This window comes from Hemitrygon akajei, chromosome 7 (assembly GCF_048418815.1).
Source record: "Hemitrygon akajei chromosome 7, sHemAka1.3, whole genome shotgun sequence".
NCBI lineage: Eukaryota > Metazoa > Chordata > Chondrichthyes > Myliobatiformes > Dasyatidae > Hemitrygon > Hemitrygon akajei.
The window spans coordinates 4666807-4685404 of record NC_133130.1 but is presented as its reverse complement, the minus strand read 5'-3'; the positions used below and the strand labels follow the sequence as shown (position 1 = coordinate 4685404).

The following is an 18598-nucleotide window of genomic DNA, read 5'->3' as shown; positions in this document are numbered from 1 at the left end:
GCCTGGCTGGCAGCAAGAGGGGTCCTCCCAGTCCGATCCCTCCTGTACGCCCGGAACGTCGTCTCCACACCCCTCTGTCCACGGGAGGACTGCAGTGAGGAGGAGTTGGTGATCCACCTCTTTGCACACTGTGGGGTCGCGGAGAAGGTGTGGAGGAGGATGGAAGGGACAGTGTCGAGGTTCATCCCCAGCAGCTGCGTAATAGAGGACTCTCTGATCTACGGGCTGTTCCCGGGGACGCACATGGAGACCAACATCCCCTGCTGCTGGCAGATCATCAACTCGGTGAAAGACGCTCTTTGGTCGGCCTGAAACTTGATGGTCTACAAGCACATGGAGATGTCCATGAGGGAATACTGCCGACTGGCACATTCTTGGCTGCAGGAGTATGTGCTGAGGGACGCACTCAAACTTGGTGCAGCCACCGCAAGGGCCCGGTGGGGAAGGACTACAGTCTAGGGTCTTTCTCCCGCGGGAGTTGAGGGGTAGGGGGCGGGGTGTATACCCCTAAACAAGTGTATGTAAATATGAAGTAACAGAGTGCCACCTGGGTGGCTAAAGTGTGGAAATGTAAAGACTGTAATGGAAACATTTGTAAAGGACTGAGAGTCATTGAATGGTTTATTGTATATAATTTTATTTTTGAATAAAGTATATTTTGTTTTTAAAAAAATGGAACGGTTGTTGAGTTAACAAGCTTCCTCAACTGTCATTATGGACCAAATGCTTACCACAATTTCCTGTAACCTAGGCCCCCCCCCCCAGATCTACCCAAAAACAGCTTCCTACACCCTAATGAGTATCTGAGGCTCACCACGATCACATGTTCCACTATCTGTGGTACCTTACAAAAGTCACTCCACCCGTTTCCATGTTTACCAACAAGTGCCAAAGTGCAAACCCATGTTGACCTCAATCTCGCCAAACACATATCTTCACATATGGTCAAGACATGACCATATCTTCAGGCTAGGCAGCATCTATAGGGAGAAGCGCTGATGAAGGGTCTCAGCCCGAAACGTCGACAGCGTTTCTCCCTATAGATGCTGCCTAGCCTGCTGTGTTCCACCAGCATTTTGTGTGTGTTGGCTGAATTTCCAGCATCTGCAGATTTCCTCATGTATGACCATATCTTGGTCATTTCTTCAGCAATTTAAACGGGGCACGACTGCGCAAGCGTGTGAAAGTCAGCCCGTGATATACTGGAAGAGTTTAAAAACCGAGCAGATTAACAGAGTGGGTGACAGAGTAGTGGGAGACAGAGTAGGAAGGCTTTGGCTCGAGGGGCTTCGGTGAGCAGAGGCTAAGGACGAGCTTGCTCCCAGTCAGGTGAGGCCGGGTAAGCTCCTTTAATTGATCGAATTAACTTAGAAGTAGGTAATGGAGGCAGCAGTTAGGGCAGTTAAGTGCTCCGTTTGCAGTATGTGGGAAGTCAGGGTGAGCACAGTTGTCCCTGATGACTACACCTGTAAAAGGTGCATCCAGCTGCAGCTCCTGACAAACTGAGATAGGGAACTGGAGCTGGAGCTGGAGCTGGATGAACTTCGGATCATTCGGGATGCAGAGGCAGAAATAAACAGGAGTTACAGGGAGATAGTCACCCCGAAGAGTCAGGAGACAGGTAGTTGGGTGACTGTCAGGAGAGGGAAGGGAAATAGGCAGAATGAGTAGAGCACCCCTGTAGCCGTTCCCATCAACAATAAGTATACCGTTTTGGATATTGTTGGTGGGGACAACCTACCAGGGACAAGTTGCAGTGGTTGCATCTCTGGCACCAAGACTGGACCCTCAGCTCAGAAGGGAAGAGGGAAAAGAGGAGAGCAGTAGTGATAGGGTATTCAATAGTTAGGGGACATATAGGAAGTTCTGTGGGAGAGATTGAAAATCCCGGATGGTCTGTTGCCTCCCTGGTGCCAGGGTCCACGATATCTTGGATTGATTTCTCAGTATTCTCAAGAGGGAGGGTGAGCAACCAGATGTTGTGGTCCATGTAGGGACCAATGATGTGGATAGGAAGAAGGAGGAGGTTCTGCAAAGAGAATTTTGGGAGTTAGGTACAAAGTTGAAGAACAGGACCTCCAGGGTTACAATCTCAGGATTGCTACCAGTACCACATGCTAGTGAGGCTAGAAATAGGAAGATATTGCAGCTAAATACGTGGCTAAGGAGTTGGTGCAGGAGGGAGGGCTTCATGTCTCTGGACAATTGGGAAAGTTCCAGGGAAGGTGGGACCTGTTCCAATGGGACGGATTGCACCTGAACTGCAGGGGGACTAACATCCTTGTGGGGAGGTTTGCCAGTGCTGCTCCAGGGGTTTAAACTAGATTTGCAGGGGGAGGGGAACCAGAGTGTTAGAGCAGATAGTGAGGTGGAGGAGGATAAAAGTCATGCGAGAACTGCAAATATAGTGCATGGAGTAAAGCCAGATCTAACATATAAAGAGGCTTTGAGGAAAGAGAAACAGAATAAAGGGTGTAAAGGTAGTAAGGTAGAAGGGCTAAATTGTGTGTACTTCAATGCAAGAAGCATCAGGAACAAAGGTGATGAACTGAGAGCTTGGATACATACATGGAATTATGATGTAGTGGCCATTACAGAGACTTGGCTGGCACCAGGGCAGGAATGGATTCTCAATATTCTTGGATTTGAGTGCTTTAAAAGGGATAGAGTGGGGGGGGGGGGGGGGGAGGGGAGGAGGGGTGGCATTACTGGTCAGGGATACTATTACAGCTGCAGAAAGGGTGGGTAATGTAGCAAGATCCTCTTTTGAGTCAGTATGGGTGGAAGTCAGGAAGAGGAAGGGAGCAGTTACTCTACTGGGGGTATTCTATAGGCCCCCTGGTAGCAGCAGAGATACCGAGGAGCAGATTGGGAGGCAGATTTTGGAAAGGTGCAAAAATAACAGGGGTGTTATCATGGGTGACTTTAACTTCCCTAATATTGATTGGCACCTGATTAGTTCCAATGGTTTAGACAGGGTGTCCAGGATGGATTCCAGTCACAGTATGTTGACAGGCTGACTAGGGAGAATGCCATACTAGATGTAGTATTAGGTAATGAACCAGGTCAGGTCACAGATCTCTCAGTGGGTGAGCATCTGGGGGACAGTGACCACCGCTCCCTGGCCTTTAACATTATCATGGAAAAGGATAGAATCAGAGAGGACAGGAAAATTTTTAATTGGGGAAGGGCAGATTATGAGGTTATAAGGCTAGAACTTGTGGGTGTGAATTGGGATGATGTTTTTGCAGGGAAATGTACTATGGACATGTGGTTGATGTTTAGGGATCTCTTGCAGGATGTTAGGGATAAATTTGTCCTGGTGAGAAAGATAAAGAATGGTAGGGTGAAGGAACCATGGGTGACAAGTGAGGTGGAAAATCTAGTCAGATGGAAGAAGGCAGCATACATGAGGTTTAGGAAGCAAGAATCAGATGGGTCTATTGAGGAATATAGGGTAGCAAGAAAGGAGCTTAAGAAGGAGCTGAAGAGAGCAAGAAGGGGGCATGAGAAGGCCTTGGCAAATAGGTAAAGGAAAACCCCAAGGCATTCTTCAATTATGTGAAGAACAAAAGGTTGACAGGAGTGCAGATAGGACCAATTAGAGATAAAAGTGGGAAGATGTGCCTGGAGGCTGTGGAAGTGAGCGAGGTCCTCAATGAATACTTCACTTCGGTATTCACCAATGTCGTAATATTCCCCAGGCTGCTCCATGAGGCGAGGGAAGAGATTGCTGAGCCTCTGGCTAGGATCTTTATATCCTCGTTGTCCAAGGGAATGGTACCGGAGGATTGGAGGGAGGCAAATGTTGACCCCTTGTTCAAAAAAGGTAGTAGGGATAGTCCGGGTAATTATAGACCAGTGAGCCTTATGTCTGTGGTGAGAAAGCTGTTGGAAAAGATTCTTAGAGACAGAATCTATGGGCATTTAGAGAATCATGGTCTGATCAGGGACAGTCAGCATGGCTTTGTGAAGGGCAGATCATGTCTAACAAGCCTGATAGAGTTCTTCGAGGAGGTGACCAGGCATACAGATGAGGGTAGTGCAATGGATGTGATCTACATGGATTTTAGTAAGGCATTTGACAAGGTTCCACACAGTAGGCTTATTCAGAAAGTCAGAAGGCATGGGATCCAGGGAAGTTTGGCCAGGTGGATTCAGAATTGGCTTGCCTGCAGAAAGCAGAGGGTCGTGGTGGAGGGAGTACATTCAGATTGGAGGGTTGTGACTAATGGTGTCCCACAAGGATCGGTTCTGGGACCTCTACTTTTTGTGATTTTTATTAACGACCTGGATGTGGGGGTCAAGTTTGTAGATGACACAAAGGTTGGTGGTGTTGTGGATAGTGTAGAGGATTGTCAAAGATTGCAGAGAGACATTGATAGGATGCAGAAGTGGGCTGAGAAGTAGCAGATGGAGTTCAACCCGGAGAAATGTGAGGTGGTACACTTTGGAAGGACAAACTCCAAGGCAGAGTACAAAGTAAATGGCAGGATACTTGGAAGTGTGGAAGGGCAAAGGGATCTGAGGGTACATGTCCACAGATCCCTGAAAGTTGCCTCACAGGTAGATAGGGTGGTTAAGAAAGCTTATGGAGTGTTAACATTCATAAGTTGAGGGATAGAGTTTAAGAGTCGAGGGGTAATGATGCAGCTCTATAAAACTCTGGTTAGGTCACACTTGGAGTTCTGTGTTCAGTTCTGGTCGCCTCAGTATATGAAGGATGTGGATGCATTGGAAAGGGTACAGAGGAGATTTACCAGGATACTGCCTGATTTAGAGAGTATGCATTATGATCAGAGATTAAGGGAGCTAGGGCTTTACCCTCTGGAGAGAAGGAGGATGAGAGGAGACATGATAGAGGTATACAAGATATTAGAAGGAATAGATAGAGTGGGCAGCCAGCACCTCTTCCCCGGGGCACCACTGCTCAATACAAGAGGACATGGCTTTAAGGTAAGGGGTGGAAAGATCAAGGGGGATATTAGAGGAAGGTTTTTCACTCAGAGAGTGGTTGGTGCATGGAATGCACTGCCTGAGTCAGTGGTGGTGGCAGATACACTTGTGAAATTTAAGAGACTACTAGACAGGTATATAAAGGAATTTAAGGTGGAGAGTTTTATGGGAGGCAGGGTTTAAGGGTCGGCACAACATTGTGGGCCAAAGGGCCTGTACTGCACTGTATTGTTCTATTCTATTGTTCTATTGTTTCCTCCTATTCCTTCCCAAAAAGGAGCATCTCCGAAACAAATTGTATTACCAGCTCCCTGATCCACTCCTATCCCACAGTTTCTGCCATTTCCCAATCCCATCCAACCTAATACAAGAATCGGCTTCATACTTTCCTATATTAACTATTTATAGTTTATAGCTCAGTGGTGGCGGTTGGTGCAGTATGGACAAGACTATAACATCTACCTCTGACTTATTAAGTGCCTGTTCTGCTGTAACATCTGCCCTTTCATTACCTGATACACCTATATGTGCAGGGATCACATAGAACTGTTCTGCTAATCCCGCACTCTCCAAGTCATAGTACACTTCCATCAACAGATCAGGTCTCCTTGAACACTTCAATTCCAAACCACAGCAGTACCAAGGCAGAGTTCAAGCAGATCACGACTCTGTTTGGCTGAACTTGCTCAAACTACTGCAGCCTCATGATAATGGCCAAAAATTCTGCTGTATAGACAGACAACCCATTGGCAACCTTTTCCCCAGCTCTACATCAAACAAGGGGAGAAGTATCCTAGAGCTCACCCGCTTGCTAACTTGGTCTTTAGAAGCATCTGCAAAGATAGGCAAAGGAAAAATACTGCTGTCGGAAATGACCAGACACCCTCTCACTCTTAATACCCTGTCTATCCCTCAGAAACATCAAATCTATTCCACATCCAGAAATTTCCACAGTGCAACTCCAGGCCAGGCCACAGTAGGCTAATCCTCAAATACCCAAGACCATACTCTCACATATATTCCCTAATTATCTGCCCAAAACATTTACCAACTCTGCTAGTATATTCTAAAAATTGATTAAGGATGTTATGATCATCATGGAAGGTTGACTGGGAAAATCAGGTCGGTAATGGAGAGTGAGTCTGTTGAATACCTAAGAGATGGCTTTTTGGAGCAGTTTGTTGTTGAGCCTACTAGGGGATCAGCTATACTGGATTGTTATGTGATGAACCTGAGGCGATTCTGGAGCTTAAGTAAAGGAACTCTTAGGAACCAGTGATTATAATATGATTGAGTTCAACTTGAAATCTGATAGGGAGAAGGTAAAGTCTGATGTGACAGTATTTCAGTGGAGTAAATAAAAATTACAGTGGTATGAGAGAGGAGTTGGCCAAAATAAATTGGAAGGAGTTGCTGGCAGGGATGTCTTGAGAGCAGCAATGGCATGAGTTTCTGGGAAAAACGACAAAGGTGATGCATTCCAAGAACAAAGAAATAATCAAATGGCAAAATAGTACAACAGTGGCTGACAAGGGAAGTCAAAGCTAATGTAAAAACAAAAGTCAGGGCATACAACAAAGCAAAAATTATTGGGAAGCTTTTAAAAACCTACAGAGAGCAACTAAAAGAATCACTAGAAGGGAAAAGATGAAATGTGAAAGTTAGCTAGCAAATAATATCACAGTGGATAGTAAAAGTTTTTTCATGCATGTAAACAATTAGAGAGGTGAGAGTGGATATAGACCACTGGAAAATGCAGCAGGAGAAATAAAAACAGGGAAGAAAGGAGATGGCAGATGAACTAAAAGAGTATTTTGTGGTATCTTCACTGTGGAAGACACTAGCAGTGTGCCAGATGCTGTAGTGTGTGAAGGAAGAGAAGTGGGTACAGTTACTATTACAAGGGAGAAGGTGCTCAAAAAGCCCAAAGACCTAAAGGCACTCAAGTCACCCGGACCAGATGAGCTGCACCCTGAGGCTCTGAAAGATGTAGTGGTGGAGATTGTGGAGGCATTATTAATGATCTTTCAAAAATCATTGAATTCTGCCATGGTGCCAGATGACTTGAAAATTGCAAATGTCACTCCACTCTTTAAGAAAGGAGGAAGACAGCAGAAATGAAATTATAGACCAGTTAGCCTGACCACAGGGGTTGGGAAGAAGTTGGAGTCAATTGTCAAGGATGAAGTTATGGACTATTTGGTGACACAGGGCAAGATAGGACAAAGTCAGCATGTTTTCCTGAAGGGAAAATCCTACCTGACAAACCTGTTGAAATTCTTTAAGGAGATTACAAGTAGGACAGATAAAACAGATGCAGTGGATGTTGTATATTTGGAATCTCAGAAGGCCTTTGTCAAGGAGCCACACATGAGGATGCTTACCAAGTTAAGAGCCCAAGGTATTACAGGAAAGTTGTTAACATGGTTAGAGCATTGGCTGATTGGTAGAAGGCAGCGAGTGGGGATAAAAGGATCCTTGTCCGGTTAGCTGCCAGTGACTAGTGGTGTTCTGCAGGGGTCGGTTTTGGGACCACTTCTTTTTATGCTGTATATAAATGATTTAGATGATGGAATAGATGTCTTTGTTGTCAAGTTTGCAGATGATACAAAGATAGGTGGAAGGGCAAGTAGTGCTGAGGAAACTGGCAGGATGCAGAAGGACTTAGACAGATTAGGAGAATGGGCAAGAAAGTGGCAAATGAAATACAATGTTGGAAAATGCACTGTCATACACTTGCACGGTCATGATCTTCGAAGAATCACAGCCCCATTCACAGTACTGTACAATCCAAACTTGGAGCTGACGACTCATCAAGCCACCTGGAGATTGGTTGGAGGACATGGGAGGTCTGGGCTGTGCTCACCTCCGCACCCTTATCAGAATTCTTTTCTACAGGCAGCTGTGGAGGCCAAGTCTTTATGTATATTTAAGGTAGAGCTTGGTAGATTCTTGATTAGTCAGGGCGTGAAGGGATACGGGGAGAAGGCAGGAAATTGGGGCTGAGAGAAAAATTGCATCAGCTATGCTGAAATGGCAAAGCAGACTCATAGAAACATAGAAAATAGGTGCAGGAGTAGGCCATTCGGCCCTTCAAGCCTGCTCCGCTGTTCAGTATGATCATGGCTGATCATCCAACTCAGAACCCTGTACCTGCTTTCTCTCCATACCCCCTGATCCCTTTAGCCACAAGGGTCATATCTAACTTCCTCTTAAATATAGCCAATGAACCGGCCTCAACTGTTTCCTGTGGCAGAGAATTCCACAGATTCACCACTCTCTGTGTGAAGAAGTTTTTCCTCATCTCGGTCCTAAAAGGCTTCCCCTTTATCCTTAAACTGTGACCCCTCGTTCTGGACTTCCCCAACATCGGAAACAATCTTCCTGCATCTCGCCTGTCCAATCCCTTTAGAATTTTATACGTTTCAATAAGATCCCTCCTCAATCTTCTAAATTCCAGTGAGTATAAGCCTAGTCGATCCAGTCTTTCTTCATATGAAAGTCCTGCCATCCCAGGAATCAATCTGGTGAACCTTCTTTGTACTCCCTCTATGGCAAGAATGTCTTTCCTCAGATTAGGGGACCAAAACTGCACACAATACTCTAGGTGCGGTCTCACCAAGGCCTTGTACAACTGCAGTAGAACCTCCCTGCTCCTGTAGTCAAATCCTTTTGACTCGATGGGCTAAATGGCCTAATTCTGCTTCTATATCTTATTGTCTTATGGTGTTATTTTCCACTATCTTTAGAGGAGCTGTCCGGTCCCCTCAACCAGCTGAGGAGAAGCAAATCGGCAAGGCTGGATGGGTTGATAGCTGGGGCTGTCACAGGGATTTTGGGGAAAAGCCTAAGGACGGCTGAAATGCCCCCCTCTTGGTGCAGTACACTTGCAGCCCTGCTCCCAAAGGAGGGTGATCTCCATTGCCCAAAGAATGGGTGCTCAGTATCTCTCCTCAGTGCCGAGTACAAGATCTTTGCCTGGACTCCATGTTGGATCAAGTGGCCCACCCTGACCAGTCGATCCTGGACAATATCCACCGAGAGGCTGGTCTGTCAGCCGCTCTTCTCTCCCGTGACGAGAAGACGTTTGACTGGGGGGGAGTGGACCACGAATACCTTCTTGGGACTCTGCGAGCATATTTTGCTGGACAACTACTGTACTGCGGTGTACCCTCTGCTTTGGGAGGGGGTGTGTCATGTCGGAACAGTCGTACTTGGTTCGTGGAGCCACTCCTGTGCTGTCTTCATAGGAGTTAACGGTTTGGTTCGACGCCAGAGCGTGGAGCTCACGGAAATCCTCCTCTCACAGTCACAGACCCTGCTGACTGCCGGCGGCTCTTCTCGGCCGCGTGGGAAGAGTGCGTACGCCGCTTGCTGGGTCGCTGGCAGACCCTCCACCGGTGAACTGGCCAGACCTGAGGACCCGAGGCAGGAGAGGCTGTACAACGAGGGGAGTGTGGCCTGGGAGGGGCGAAATTGTCCTGAGGTGTATGCGGCACGTGTTGCGGGCGGGGTCGGCGTTTGGAGGTTCTGCAGCTGTCGGTCGTTGCTCCGGTTCCTTCATATTGTCCCGGTGCGGCGATGCCCGAGGGACCGTCTTTACGGGTATTTCACGGCGGAGCCGCCGGCTGCTGGGCGCTGTGGTGCAGCGGGCGGCGGGTAGCACTCGGCAGCTCGACGTCCGGCGGCTGGAGGGGCGGCCACTGCAGCAAAGCCAGGTCCGTCCCAGTGACCGTCCGAGCCCGAACCGCAGGACCATGGTGCTGGGGCGATGTCACCGGGAGTTGCCACCGACTGGGGGTGGGGGGGGGGAGAGAGGAGGTGTTGTCCTTGGCTGGTGGTGGTGGGGGGGGGGGTGAACTTTCTGCCTCTTCCCTCCCTTCCCCCTTTTTTTAAAAATCCCTCTCTGCCCTTCCCCACCTCCGCCTGTCTGAATGCCCCATCCTCCCCCCACCGCCTGTCTGAATGCCCCATCCTCCCACCACCGTCTCCGCCTGTCTGAATGCCCCATCCTCCCCCCCCCCACGGTCTCCGCCTGTCTGAATGCCCCATCCTCCCCCCCCACGGTCTCCGCCTGTCTGAATGCCCCATCCTCCCACCCCACCGTCTCCGCCTGTCTGAGTGCCCCATCCTCTCCCCCCCACCGTCTCCGCCTGTCTGAATGCCCCATCCTCCCCCCACCGTCTCCGCCTGTCTGAATGCCCCATACTCCCCGCACCGCCTGTCTGAATGCCCCATCCTCCCCCCCCCCACCGTCTCCGCCTGTCTGAATGCCCCATCCTCCCCCCCACCGTCTCCGCCTGTCTGAATGCCCCATCCTCCCCCACCGTCTCCGCCTGTCTGAATGCCCCATCCTCCCCCCCACCGTCTCCGCCTGTCTGAATGCCCCATCCTCCCCCCACCGTCTCCGCCTGTCTGAATGCCCCATCCTCCCCCCACCGTCTCCGCCTGTCTGAATGCCCCATCCTCCCCCCACCGTCTCCGCCTGTCTGAATGCCCCATCCTCCCCCAACCGTCTCCGCCTGTCTGAATGCCCCATCCTCCCCCCCACCGTCTCCGCCTGTCTGAATGCCCCATCCTCCCCCCCACCGTCTCCGCCTGTCTGAATGCCCCATCCTCCCCGCACCGCCTGTCTGAATGCCCCATCCTCCCCCCCACCGTCTCCGCCTGTCTGAATGCCCCATCCTCTCCCCCACAGTCTCCGCATGTCTGAGTGCCCCATCCTCCCACCCCCACCGTCTCCGCCTGTCTGAATGCCCCATCCTCCCCCCCACAGTCTCCGCATGTCTGAGTGCCCCATCCTCCCACCCCCACCGTCTCCGCCTGTCTGAATGCCCCATCCTCTCCCCCACAGTCTCCGCATGTCTGAGTGCCCCATCCTCCCACCCCCACCGTCTCCGCCTGTCTGAATGCCCCATCTCCCCGCACCGCCTGTCTGAATGCCCCATCCTCCCCCCCACCGTCTCCGCCTGTCTGAATGCCCCATCCTCTCCCCCACAGTCTCCGCATGTCTGAGTGCCCCATCCTCCCACCCCCACCGTCTCCGCCTGTCTGAATGCCCCATCCTCCCCCCACCGTCTACGCCTGTCTGAATACCCCATCCTCGCCCCCACCGTCTCCGCCTGTCTGAATGCCCCATCCTCCCACCCCCACCGTCTCTGCCTGTCTGAATGCCCCATCCTCCCCCCCACCGTCTCCACCTGTCTGAATGCCCCATCCTCCACCCCACCATCTCCGCCTGTCTGAATGCCCCATCCTCCCCCCACCGCCTGTCTGAATGCCCCATCCTCCCCCCACCGCCTGTCTGAATGCCCCATCCTCCCCCCACCGCCTGTCTGAATGCCCCATCCTCCCCCCCACCGTCTCCACTTGTCTGAATGCCCCATCCTCCCCCCCACCGTCTCCACTTGTCTGAATGCCCCATCCTCCCCCCCACCGTCTCCGCCTGTCTGAATGCCCCATCCTCCCCCCACCGTCTCCGCCTGTCTGAATGCCCCATCCTCCCACCCCACCGTCTCCGCCTGTCTGAATGCCCCATCCTCCCCCCACCGTCTCCGCCTGTCTGAATGCCCCATCCTCCCACCACCGTCTCCGCCTGTCTGAATGCCCCATCCTCCCCACCATCTCCGCCTGTCTGAATGCCCCATCCTCCTCCCCCCACCGTCTCCGCCTGTCTGAATGCCCCATCCTCCCCCCCACCGTCTCTGCCTGTCTGAATGCCCCATCCTCCCCCCTCCGTCTCCGCCTGTCTGAATGCCCATCCTCCCCCCCACCGTCTCCGCCTGTCTGAATGCCCCATCCTCCCCCCCACCGTCTCCGCCTGTCTGAATGCCCCATCCTCCCCCCCCACCGTCTCTGCCTGTCTGAATGCCCCATCCTCCCCCCACCGTCTCCGCCTATCTGAATGCCCCATCCTCCCCCCCACCGTCTCCGCCTGTCTGAATGCCCCATCCTCCCCCCCACCGCCTGTCTGAATGCCCCATCCTCCCCCCACCGTCTCCGCCTGTCTGAATGCCCCATCCTCCCCCCCACCGCCTGTCTGAATGCCCCATCCTCCCCCCACCGTCTCCGCCTGTCTGAATGCCCCATCCTCCCCCCCACCGTCTCCGCCTGTCTGAATGCCCCATCCTCCCCCCCACCGTCTCCGCCTGTATGAATGCCCCATCCTCCCCCCACCGTCTCCGCCTGTCTGAATGCCCCATCCTCCCCCCACCGTCTCCGCCTGTCTGAATGCCCCATCCTCCCCGCACCGCCTGTCTGAATGCCCCATCCTCCCCCCCACCATCTCCGCCTGTCTGAATGCCCCATCCTCTCCCCCACAGTCTCCGCCTGTCTGAGTGCCCCATCCTCCCACCCCCACCGTCTCCGCCTGTCTGAATGCCCCATCCTCCCCCCCCCACCGTCTCCGCCTGTCTGAATGCCCCATCCTCCCCCCACCGTCTCCGCCTGTCTGAATGCCCATCCTCCCCCCCACCGTCTCCGCCTGTCTGAATGCCCCATCCTCCCCGCACCGCCTGTCTGAATGCCCCATCCTCCCCCACCGTCTCCGCCTGTCTGAATACCCCATCCTCCCCCCCCCACCGTCTCCGCCTGTCTGAATGCCCCATCCTCCCACCCCCACCGTCTCCGCCTGTCTGAATGCCCCATCCTCCCCCCACCGTCTCCGCCTGTCTGAATGCCCCATCCTCCCCCCACCGTCTCCGCCTGTCTGAATGCCCCATCCTCCCCCCCACCGTCTCCGCCTGTCTGAATGCCCCATCCTCCCCCCCACCGTCTCCGCCTGTCTGAATGCCCCATCCTCCCCCCACCGCCTGTCTGAATGCCCCATCCTCCCCCCCACCGTCTCCACTTGTCTGAATGCCCCATCCTCCCCCCACCGTCTCCGCCTGTCTGAATGCCCCATCCTCCCCCCCACCGTCTCCGCCTGTCTGAATGCCCCATCCTCCCCCCACCGCCTGTCTGAATGCCCCATCCTCCCCCCCACCGTCTCCACTTGTCTGAATGCCCCATCCTCCCCCCCACCGTCTCCACTTCTCTGAATGCCCCATCCTCCCCCCCCACCGTCTCCGCCTGTCTGAATGCCCCATCCTCCCCCCCACCGTCTCCGCCTGTCTGAATGCCCCATCCTCCCACCCCCACCGTCTCCGCCTGTCTGAATGCCCCATCCTCCCCCCCACCGTCTCCGCCTGTCTGAATGCCCCATCCTCCCACCACCGTCTCCGCCTGTCTGAATGCCCCATCCTCCCCCCACCGTCTCCGCCTGTCTGAATGCCCCATCCTCCCCCCACCGCCTGTCTGAATGCCCCATCCTCCCCCGACTCCGCCTGTCTGAATGCCCCATCCTCCCCACCATCTCCGCCTGTCTGAATGCCCCATCCTCCTCCCCCCACCGTCTCCGCCTGTCTGAATGCCCCATCCTCCCCCCCACCGTCTCTGCCTGTCTGAATGCCCCATCCTCCCCCCCACCGTCTCCGCCTGTCTGAATGCCCCATCCTCCCCCCCACCGTCTCCGCCTGTCTGAATGCCCCATCCTCCCCCCCACCGTCTCTGCCTGTCTGAATGCCCCATCCTCCTCCCCCCACCGTCTCCGCCTGTCTGATGCCCCATCCTCCCCCCCACTGTCTCTGCCTGTCTGAATGCCCCATCCTCCCCCCCACTGTCTCTGCCTGTCTGAATGCCCCATCCTCCCTCCACTGTCTCCGCCTGTCTGAATGCCCCATCCTCCCCCCACCGTCTCCGCCTGTCTGAATGCCCCATCCTCCCCCCCACCGTCTCCGCCTGTCTGAATGCCCCATCCTCCCCCCCACCGTCTCCGCCTGTCTGAATGCCCCATCCTCCCCCCACCATCTCTGCCTGTCTGAATGCCCCATCCTCTCCCCCTCTGTCTCCGCCTGTCTGAATGCCCCATCCTCCCCAACCGTCTCCGCCTGTCTGAATGCCCCATCCTCCCCCCCACTGTTTCTGCCTGTCTGAATGCCCCATCCTCCCCCCCCACTGTCTCTGCCTGTCTGAATGCCCCATCCTCCCCCCCACCGTCTCCGCCTGTCTGAATGCCCCATCCTCCCCCCACCGTCTCCGCCTGTCTGAATGCCCCATCCTCCCCCCCACCGTCTCCGCCTGTCTGAATGCCCCATCCTCCCAGCACCGCCTGTCTGAATGCCCCATCCTCCCCCCCCACCGTCTCCGCCTGTCTGAATGCCCATCCTCCCCCCACCGTCTCCGCCTGTCTGAATGCCCCATCCTCCCCCCCACCGTCTCCGCCTGTCTGAATGCCCCATCCTCCCCCCACCGTCTCCGCCTGTCTGAATGCCCCATCCTCCCCCCCACCGTCTCCGCCTGTCTGAATGCCCCATCCTCCCCCCCACCGTCTCCGCCTGTCTGAATGCCCCATCCTCCCCGCACCGCCAGTCTGAATGCCCCATCCTCCCACCCACCGTCTCCGCCTGTCTGAATGCCCCATCCTCTCCCCCACAGTCTCCGCCTGTCTGAGTGCCCCATCCTCCCACCCCCACCGTCTCCGCCTGTCTGAATGCCCCATCCTCCCCGCACCGCCTGTCTGAATGCCCCATCCTCCCCCCCACCGTCTCCGCCTGTCTGAATGCCCCATCCTCTCCCCCACCGTCTCCGCCTGTCTGAATGCCCCATCCTCCCCCCACCGTCTCCGCCTGTCTGAATGCCCCATCCTCCCCCCCACCGTCTCCGCCTCTCTGAATGCCCCATCCTCCCCGCACCGCCTCCGCCTGTCTGAATGCCCCATCCTCCCCCCCACCGTCTCCGCCTGTCTGAATGCCCCATCCTCCCCCCCACCGTCTCCGCCTGTCTGAATGCCCCATCCTCCCCCCCACCGTCTCCGCCTGTCTGAATGCCCTATCCTCCCCGCACCGCCTGTCTGAATGCCCCATCCTCCCCACCACCGTCTCCGCCTGTCTGAATGCCCTATCCTCCCCCCACCGTCTCCGCCTGTCTGAATGCCCTATCCTCTCCCCCACAGTCTCCGCCTGTCTGAATGCCCCATCCTCCCACCCCCACCGTCTCCGCCTGTCTGAATGCCCCATCCTCCCCCACCGTCTCCGCCTGTCTGAATACCCCATCCTCCCCCCCACCGTCTCCGCCTGTCTGAATGCCCCATCCTCCCACCCCCACCGTCTCCGCCTGTCTGAATGCCCCATCCTCCCCCCCACCGTCTCCACCTGTCTGAATGCCCCATCCTCCCCCCCACCGTCTCCGCCTGTCTGAATGCCCCATCCTCCCCCCCCACCGTCTCCGCCTGTCTGAATGCCCCATCCTCCCCCCACCGCCTGTCTGAATGCCCCATCCTCCCCCCACCACCTGTCTGAATGCCCCATCCTCCCCCCCACCGTCTCCACTTGTCTGAATGCCCCATCCTCCCCCCCCCATCGTCTCCGCCTGTCTGAATGCCCCATCCTCCCCCCACCGTCTCCGCCTGTCTGAATGCCCCATCCTCCCACCCCCACCGTCTCTGCCTGTCTGAATGACCCATCCTCCCCCCCACCGTCTCCGCCTGTCTGAATGCCCCATCCTCCCACCACCGTCTCCGCCTGTCTGAATGCCCCATCCTCCCCCCCACCGTCTCTGCCTGTCTGAATGCCCCATCCTCCCCGCACCGCCAGTCTGAATGCCCCATCCTCCCACCCACCGTCTCCGCCTGTCTGAATGCCCCATCCTCTCCCCCACAGTCTCCGCCTGTCTGAGTGCCCCATCCTCCCACCCCCACCGTCTCCGCCTGTCTGAATGCCCATCCTCCCCGCACCGCCTGTCTGAATGCCCCATCCTCCCCCCCACCGTCTCCCGCCTGTCTGAATGCCCCATCCTCTCCCCCACCGTCTCCGCCTGTCTGAATGCCCCATCCTCCCCCCACCGTCTCCGCCTGTCTGAATGCCCCATCCTCCCCCCCACCGTCTCCGCCTCTCTGAATGCCCCATCCTCCCCGCACCGCCTCCGCCTGTCTGAATGCCCCATCCTCCCCCCCACCGTCTCCGCCTGTCTGAATGCCCCATCCTCCCCCCCACCGTCTCCGCCTGTCTGAATGCCCCATCCTCCCCCCCACCGTCTCCGCCTGTCTGAATGCCCTATCCTCCCCGCACCGCCTGTCTGAATGCCCCATCCTCCCCACCACCGTCTCCGCCTGTCTGAATGCCCTATCCTCCCCCCACCGTCTCCGCCTGTCTGAATGCCCTATCCTCTCCCCCACAGTCTCCGCCTGTCTGAATGCCCCATCCTCCCACCCCCACCAGTCTCCGCCTGTCTGAATGCCCCATCCTCCCCCACCGTCTCCGCCTGTCTGAATACCCCATCCTCCCCCCCACCGTCTCCGCCTGTCTGAATGCCCCATCCTCCCACCCCCACCGTCTCCGCCTGTCTGAATGCCCCATCCTCCCCCCCACCGTCTCCACCTGTCTGAATGCCCATCCTCCCCCCCACCGTCTCCGCCTGTCTGAATGCCCCATCCTCCCCCCCACCGTCTCCGCCTGTCTGAATGCCCCATCCTCCCCCACCGCCTGTCTGAATGCCCCATCCTCCCCCCACCACCTGTCTGAATGCCCCATCCTCCCCCCCACCGTCTCCACTTGTCTGAATGCCCCATCCTCCCCCCCCCATCGTCTCCGCCTGTCTGAATGCCCCATCCTCCCCCCCACCGTCTCCGCCTGTCTGAATGCCCCATCCTCCCACCCCCACCGTCTCTGCCTGTCTGAATGACCCATCCTCCCCCCCACCGTCTCCGCCTGTCTGAATGCCCCATCCTCCCACCACCGTCTCCGCCTGTCTGAATGCCCCATCCTCCCCCCCACCGTCTCTGCCTGTCTGAATGCCCCATCCTCCCCCCCACCGTCTCCGCCTGTCTGAATGCCCCATCCTCCCCCCCACCGTCTCCGCCTGTCTGAATGCCCCATCCTCCCCCCCCACCGTCTCTGCCTGTCTGAATGCCCCATCCTCCCCCCCACCGTCTCTGCCTGTCTGAATGCCCCATCCTCCCCCCCACCGTCTCCGCCTGTCTGAATGCCCCATCCTCCCCCCACCGTCTCCGCCTGTCTGAATGCCCATCCTCCCCCCACCGCCTGTCTGAATGCCCCATCCTCCTCCCCCCACCGTCTCCGCCTGTCTGAATGCCCCATCCTCCCCTCCACCGTCTCCGCCTGTCTGAATGCCCCATCCTCCCCCCCACCGTCTCCGCCTGTCTGAATGCCCCATCCTCCCCCCCACTGTCTCTGCCTGTCTGAATGCCCCATCCTCCCCCCCACTGTCTCTGCCTGTCTGAATGCCCCATCCTCCCTCCACTGTCTCCGCCTGTCTGAATGCCCCATCCTCCCCCCACCGTCTCCGCCTGTCTGAATGCCCCATCCTCCCCCCACCGTCTCCGCCTGTCTGAATGCCCCATCCTCCCCCCACCGTCTCCGCCTGTCTGAATGCCCCATCCTCCCCCCCCCCACGGTCTCTGCCTGTCTGAATGCCCCATCCTCCCCCCCACCGTCTCCGCCTGTCTGAATGCCCCATCCTCCCCCCCACCATCTCCGCCTGTCTGAATGCCCCATCCTCCCCCCCACCGTCTCCGCCTGTCTGAATGCCCCATCCTCCCCCCCCACTGTCTCCGCCTGTCTGAATGCCCCATCCTCCCCCCACCATCTCTGCCTGTCTGAATGCCCCATCCTCTCCCCCTCTGTCTCTGCCTGTCTGAATGCCCCATCCTCCCCCCACCGTCTCCGCCTGTCTTAATGCCCCATCCTCCCCCCCACTGTTTCTGCCTGTCTGAATGCCCCATCCTCCCCCCCCACTGTCTCTGCCTGTCTGAATGCCCCATCCTCCCCCCCACCGTCTCTGCCTGTCTGAATGCCCCATCCTCCCCCCCACTGTCTCTGCCTCTGAATGCCCCATCCTCCCCCCACCGTCTCCGATTGTCTGAATGCCCCATCCTCCCCCCACCGTCTCCGCCTGTCTGAATGCCCCATCCTCCCCCCACCGTCTCCGCCTGTCTGAATGCCCCATCCTCCCCCCACCGTCTCCGCCTGTCTGAATGCCCCATCCTCCCCCCACCGTCTCCGCCTGTCTGAATGCCCCATCCCCCCACCGTCTCCGCCTGTCTGAATGCCCCATCCTCCCCCCACCGTCTCCGCCTGTCTGAATGCCCCATCCTCCCACCACCGTCTCCGCCTGTCTGAATGCCCCATCCTCCCCCCACCATCTCCGCCTGTCTGAATGCCCCATCCTCCCCCCCACCGTCTCCGCCTGTCTGAATGCCCCATCCTCCCCCCCACCGTCTCCGCCTGTCTGAATGCCCCATCCTCCCCGCACCGCCTGTCTGAATGCCCCATCCTCCCCCCACCGTCTCCGCCTGTCTGAATGCCCCATCCTCTCCCCCACAGTCTCCGCCTGTCTGAGTGCCCCATCCTCCCACCCCCACCGTCTCCGCCTGTCTGAATGCCCCATCCTCCCCCCCACCGTCTCCGCCTGTCTGAATGCCCCATCCTCCCCCACCGTCTCCGCCTGTCTGAATGCCCCATCCTCCCCCCCACCGTCTCCGCCTGTCTGAATGCCCCATCCTCCCACCCCCACCGTCTCCGCCTGTCTGAATGCCCCATCCTCCCCCCCACCGTCTCCGCCTGTCTGAATGCCCCATCCTTCCCCC

General features: G+C 56.5%; 2 protein-coding genes across 3 annotated transcripts in view; one reads left to right on the top strand and one right to left on the bottom strand.

Annotated features, from left to right (window-relative positions):
• The window catches only part of gpn1 (GPN-loop GTPase 1), a 137553-nt gene that overhangs the window by 51072 nt on the left and 67883 nt on the right, over positions 1-18598 (bottom strand). The window lies entirely within an intron of this gene.
• Positions 9222-18598, top strand: part of LOC140730191 (endonuclease 8-like 2) — a 52480-nt gene continuing 43103 nt past the window's right edge. The window contains exon 1 of one of the 2 annotated variants that reach the window (XM_073050348.1): positions 9222-9674. In XM_073050348.1, coding sequence (XP_072906449.1) covers positions 9447-9674 — 228 coding nt within the window. In that variant the 5' untranslated portion in view covers positions 9222-9446. The remainder of the gene's footprint in view (positions 9675-18598) is intronic. The other variant, XM_073050349.1, reaches the window with a different exon arrangement.